General features: G+C 49.4%; 1 protein-coding gene across 4 annotated transcripts in view; it reads left to right on the forward strand.

Annotated features, from left to right (window-relative positions):
* The first annotated feature begins 1296 nt into the window (after positions 1 to 1296).
* Positions 1297 to 6433, forward strand: part of ARHGEF37 (Rho guanine nucleotide exchange factor 37) — a 19642-nt gene continuing 14505 nt past the window's right edge. The window contains exons 1-3 of one of the 4 annotated variants that reach the window (XM_019506447.1): positions 1297 to 1599; positions 4051 to 4087; positions 5351 to 5574. In XM_019506447.1, coding sequence (XP_019361992.1) covers positions 1486 to 1599; positions 4051 to 4087; positions 5351 to 5574 — 375 coding nt within the window. In that variant the 5' untranslated portion in view covers positions 1297 to 1485. Of the gene's footprint in view, positions 1600 to 3897; positions 4088 to 5063; positions 5575 to 6433 lie in introns of those variants that run through there. The other 3 variants (XM_019506444.1, XM_019506445.1, XM_019506446.1) reach the window with 3 other exon arrangements.

Consider the following 6433-nt stretch of genomic DNA (forward strand, 5'->3'; position numbering starts at 1 on the left):
CAGATCTGGTCAACAGAGGCCCCTGCCACATTTATATCTGTGAAATTTTGCTAGCATGGTGGTAGGAACCAGAAATTCCTGACCTTAGGAAAGATTTGGCCCTAGAGTCAGGTTTGAAGTTTCTCATGTCAGTCCGCTGGTAACAAGACGACTGGGTGGTTGTTCAATTTACTCTGTGTCCTCTCCCTGTGTCACCTTGTTGATACTGAGGGATGGTCTGGCATGCTAGCACAATCAAAGCTGTCAGAGTCATGTGAGTGAGGTGAGCACTATGCCTGGAATTAGCTGAGGAAGTCTTACACGTTGTTTGTAAATCAGGTTACTTTTTTTGAATAGCCCTCTATAACTCGCTTATAAAAAGATGGAAACAAAATAAGCAACAAGTAAATATTGGAAAGCTTGTTGAATCCCTTACCGTAACCCCAGCCCTCACCATAACCTACTTCCTCCGATGGTTTTCTTCACTTTACTTTGGAATTATTTTAGCACAAAACCTTGTTCATCAGCAAGAGCTCAGAGCAGTCTCAGGAAAGGGTGGATGTGCCTGGCACTCAGGCCTGCAGTAGGCCTGAACTCCAGCTATATTATACCTTATACCTTTGGGGTTATTTATTGAGAAAACTATTTGTTCTGTGGCTGTTGCACAGAACTGCTTGTTCTTGAAAAGTAAGTGAAGCACCAGCTGCCAGTAGTGAGGAGTATGGGGGTGGGGAAATCACTCTGTGTTGGTGACAGAAATAGTGTGGAAACAGATATCACTAGCGGAGGCTGATGAAGGGCTCCTAGTTAGTGTCAAGCTACTAATACACAAAACATTTCTGATAAGGCCATACAGAGATGCATTGGACCACCTGAAACCTCAGGGTTGGATTTTATATTTCATCTAGGCAAGAGCCACATACCCTGGATACCACATGCTGCACTTGGCGCAGTGCTGGTTCTCAGCAAATAAACAGTCAAGGGCCAGGAAGACATTAATATTGTGTTGTGAGACACTGTGGTAAAGGTACCTTGGTGAGAGATAGTTAGACAGATAGATAGATGGGCAGACAGATAGGAGTGCCCAGAGCTGTGAACTGACAGGGGTTGTATAAAGCCACAGCTGGGCCATCGCCTCAGGAGCCAGCTGTTTCTGCATCCCATAGTATCTGGCATTCCCCGCTCCCTGGGCTTTAGGTTATACCTACAGCCACAGCCTTTCTCCTTGCCTCCCTATCAGGTTTGGTTGGCTTTCCAGGCAGGAAGCAACCTGCTTTCATCAGCAGTCTCCCCAGCTGGCCGGCTGTCAGAGCATTCATTGCTTTGACTGTGTTTGCCTGCGCAGGGAGAGCACAGCCTGACTTCTGTGCTGACTCCATTGGACTGTCTCTCGCTGCTGCAGTCATTCAGGGGGAGAATGACAGTGACCGAGAAGAGCTGCGCCTGGCTCACGAGCACACATGCAGCCGAGTGGGCTGGTCCCTCCTGCCCGGGCTGGCTGTGCCAATGCAGCTGAGACACAGTAGTTTATCATTAACTCCCACAGAGGCAGCAGGAGACGCAACAGCAACAGCAGCACCCAGAGAAGTTCCCAGAGCAAAATCCCTGATTAATCAGCAGGTAAGAATAAAGAGACAAGCAGAACCCGACCTGGCAACTGCTTTGCTACACCTGGAGCTGTGTCAGAGATGTGGTCAGGCCTGGGAGTGTGTCAGGAGCATGCTAGAGGGGCCAGTCTTTAATTAGGAGCTGCTGTCTCCTGCACAGGAAGCTTATGCGTCCAGCCCAGAGTCTGTGTGTGCGCAGGCCAGCCTCTTGAGGGAAAAGATAAGGTATTTCTGAGAGCGGGAGAAATGCAGGCACCTGATGACTCTGGGGTGGAGAGGAGAGAGGGCGTCTTAAGTATAGAGCCAACCCATCTGTGCTCCCACAGCTGCGTCACACCAGGCATGCTAATAATGTTTTCTGCATCTAGGGGAGCTTTCATGTGATCAGCTTACGCACTGCACAGAGGTGGGTCAGGATTGTGTTATCCCCGTCTTATGTGGAGGGAAATGGAGGCACAGAAGGGCATTGTGCCCTCCCCAAAGGACAGGGGCAGAGCTGAGAATCAAAATTTCATCTCCCTGTTCTAGCTGCTAGGCATGCTGCCTGCCTGTAGTGTAGGAGCTTGTCATGTGGTTGCTATAAATATGATTTATGATATATTGAACACTGGCAATGAACTGAGGAGGGACATCCTGACAGTGACAAGGACTAGACTGTGGGATCTCCATACTGAAGGACTAGGTGTAGTCTCCATCACTTGGACTTTCGAAGGGGAACTAGACAAAGTAGTGAAGGGGTGTCATTTGGGCAATCCTTTTCTGTGGGGGGAAGGACTGGATGAAGATCCCATCAATCCACCATGTTGGATGCTTTCTAGCCACAGAACCAGGCACAGGCAGAACGTTTCAGCCTTGTCTGATGTGCTGGGTGATGGTGTTACCAGCCTTAGGTGAGGCAGGAATTTCAGAGCAGATGTTGGGAGGTGCCTGAAAGAAGCATGATTTACGGATGGGTTTGAAGCAGCCTACTCTGGCAGCTACATGCTTGCAGAGCAGTTGAGTCCCATGGGTTAAGTACAGACAGTCAAAAAGCCTGAGGCTGAATCGGTTCAGTCTTCACAGTTGTCTAAACTGTATCGATTGAACCAAAAATCAAATAAACAGACATTCACTTTTGATTCTGAAAATGCTGCCACATGCCTGCAGTGGCCCAGGCCAAAAGGCGTGGGGTGCTAGAGCATGCCTCCCTGCTCTCCTGGAGCAGACAGCTTGGGCCAAAACTAGCCCGCCCACCCTGTGGGTTGGGGGGAACGACAAAGTACCCTGGGATGCTGGAGGACTGAGAGTTAACCTGAATCTGGAAGAGATCTGTGACAGAAGTTCAATAAACTGATTTAAATTAAATCAGTTAAGGCTGACACTACATCCATTTGGATTTATCTTAAACTGGTTTGGGTCATTTTGAAAGCAGTTTATGTGCACTGAATGTATGTTGTGTTACAGATTTGAACCAGTCTCTGATCACTTATACTGGTGTACGTGTAATATCTGTCCCTAGCTGTGGAGCTGGAATAGCAGCTGCTTCTCTGGGTGACAATTCTGTCTGCTGGAACAGTGCAAGGGGTGGGGAGGGAGGTACCAGCAGCATTAAGTCACTCCACGGGCCCTGTGGTATGATGTGATACAAGGAAAGTTGTGGGGAACCAGGTGATCTGGAGATGAGGAAATTAAGGGGGCATTTTATAACAGTCTTCAAGTAAAAAAAAAGGTTGTTACAAAGAGGATGACAATCACCTGTTCCCCTGTTGCAGCAACAGCCCTGATGTAGTGGGGAACTGGCAAAGGAAGGGATATCAAATGCTGGTTAGACAGATGAATTAAAAAAATCTTCTACAGTCGCATCCAAATGGAGCACAAATAAGAACCCCCAGCAAAACAGAAATTGCACCTTTAAAAATAGGAGGGGTGACTGAGAGTACTGAGGACTTACTGTTCTTCTAGTTTAATTTTTCTTCTTAATCTTTCCCAAACACAGGCTGTTATCAGGGCTGCATTTCTTTTTCAAGCAGCTGGGTAGACTTGAAGTGGCAGTAAGCTGAATTATTCAGCTCTGGAGCCTCTTTGAGTTAGGTGCATTGAAAACACCCCTGAGGAGCGCATTGCATCACAGCAGTAACAATTTCAGTTTCCACAGCACCTCTGCTATCCTGCCCAGATATCTCTGCCCGGCCCTCATTCTTCCCCTGTTCCTGTTCTGGAGGAGGATCACCTGGCAGGTGCCCCTCCCCTTTGGCTCCCATGCCTTGTTGGTTGTTTGAAAGCTCTTTAGGAGTCTGGGCTAGGACAAGCTGTTCTGTGCAGTAGGGCTCCTTGCTTATCCTATTCAAGGTTCCCACCCAGTGGAGAATTAGAGTGTTTTGTCTTTGCCAGGCTGATTGCTGTTTCTTCCTCCTCAGCTTCCAAATGAGCTAAGCACAGGAAGGAAATTGCATGAGCTAACTTTATTTATTTTTGTTCTCTGCAGGCAGGGAGGAAACCAAGCAGGTACATCCATATAAAAGGTATGTACCTTGCTAATGACAATACTACTCTTTCTAGTTTCTGTAACAAACCAACCTGATACCCCATGCCACAGCATGGCCTGAACCAAAGGTCCTTGCAGTCAGTGGAAAGAATGCTAATAAGCTTGGATAAGGCTGTGGAGCAGCAGGCAGGATTCCAGCTGATTAAAGTGGAATTAGAAGCAGTGCTAATAACAACCCTGATCCAAAAGAAATGTACACAAAGGCAGCAAGGTGGAAGAGCAGCCCAATCACCTGTGTCACTGATGGGAGCCATCCTAGATTCCTGGGCCCAGTTTTGAAAGCAGCTTTAGCACTTGCTTGCAAACAAATACCCTAATTCAGTGGAGGCCAACATTTTTGGCTGGTGAGCCACAAATGTTAGTCCTGCCTATTTCCCCAAATCTCTGATCCCTTTCCCGTGCCCAAGCTGCTGCTCTGCTTTCTGCTCCCAGCCCTGTGCTCTCTGCCTGATCTGCTACTCTGCATTATGCTTCCTTTCCTATGCTCCCTGCCCTATGTATGGCTTTGCTTCCTGATTCCTGCCCTCATCTGCCCCTGTGCTGCCTGTCCCCTTCTTGATCTACTGTGTGCCACGCTCAGAGGCTGCCTGTGCCACTGGTGGCACTTGTGCAACATGTTGGCCACCCCGAGCTAATTTTTGCATAGACATCTACTGCTGTTGCTCTTGCAGGTTAGATCATTGTGCTTGTGCATACAGCAAATGAGAATACAGCATGTGTGTGCATTTACCATCTTTATGCAAGCAGACATCATAACTGTGTGCTTAGTTGAGGCAAGCCCTGGCTTGCACAGCTTGTATGCCTAGCATAACTGAAAACCTGGCCCTGGAGATCAATAAAATTCATATTTTAGGACTGCAACTGTTTCCAAGCCCTTTTACATGCCTCCCTTCTATGCTCATTTGCTGCAACTAGCAATGTTTTTTTTTTTTTTCTCCTTATTCTTCTCCCAGCTTTGCCAAGAATCCTGAAAAGATAAATCTTTTATACATCATATTGGAATGTGGAGTATCATGTTATCACCCGAAGAATGACGCAAGCATTATCTCTACACTAGACTGAGACTGCACTGGACTGACACCAAAACTGGACTGTTGGACTTCTGGTTACTTCCAGTCTCGGCTAGATGCAGAGTGGTCCCACTGAATCAAAGAGCCTTCCCTCAGTGAAGTCTTGCCTAAACCTGCTGAGATGACATTTGGAGAGCTGCTCTAACCCTGCCCCCCTCCATCTCCCTTAGAGCCTGCTGCTGACATGGCAAGTTCTGGCAGTGATGAGCCTCCAGCTACAGAGCCGGAGATACCAGGGGCTGAATGCTCCATCTATGAAGAGGTGATATGGCTTGATAAAACAGAGCAGAACCAAAGACTGGCAGTGGAAGAACTGATCAAGACAGAGGCCAGCTATGTCCACAACATCCAGCTGTGTGCATCGGATATACGAGCCCACCTCCAGCAAAAGCAGGTGAGACAACAGAGAGGCCAGATAATGATCAGGAAATGTTCTGCTGGTGTCAAAGTGAAGTGATGTCTGCCAGTCACCACAGTCTGTTTCACTAGTTCCATGAAATCATGGAGATGCTAAATGACTAGGGCACAGATCTATTGCATAACACAAGGGTTGTCAATCGGGGGTATGTGTACCCCCAGGGGTAGTTAAAAAGGTTGTAGGGGGTACACATGGGTAGGCAGGGACAAACTGGCACAAGGTGGCAGCATCTCCCCTGGGGAGGGGGGAGGGACATGCAGGGCACCACTGGCACCATGCTCCTTCCCTCCCCCCACCCCAGCTTGCTTTCCTGATTGGCCGCTACAGGCAGAGGAAGAAAAAAATTTGAGGTGGAGGGGGGGTACTGAGTGCATGTGTCCTCCCAGCAGGTAAGTCTGCAGGGAGAGGGGAAAGGAGGGCTGGCGCAGGCAGTCAGGGCAGTGTGAGGTAGGCCAGAGTGCGGGAAGGAGTTGTGGCTTGTCCAGGGAGTGGGGGTGGCTCCGACTACTGCACATGCCCCGGGAGGGCATGGGAGGCATGTGCTGCTAGATCTGCGCAGGACAGGGCAGGCTGCCGTTGTGGGCTGGGGCTGGGGCAGTGACAGACTCTTTCCAGTGGGGGCTGGGCTGCGCTGTGCTCGGGGCGAGTGGCAGCGGCACTAGGGGGCAGGGTTGGGGGCCTGTGGTGAATTCTGGGGTGGCTGCAGCCCCCCACTCCCAGCACCACCACCACCTGCCCTGAGCATAGCTCAGTCCAGGCCACCATTGCTGGGAAGAGCCCAGTGCCACCCTGGTCCCAGCTGACAGCAACAGCCTGCCCTGCCCTGTGCAGATCC

The sequence above is a fragment of the Gavialis gangeticus genome, unplaced genomic scaffold (genome assembly GCF_001723915.1).
Source record: "Gavialis gangeticus isolate Ggan-Ray unplaced genomic scaffold, GavGan_comp1, whole genome shotgun sequence".
NCBI lineage: Eukaryota > Metazoa > Chordata > Crocodylia > Gavialidae > Gavialis > Gavialis gangeticus.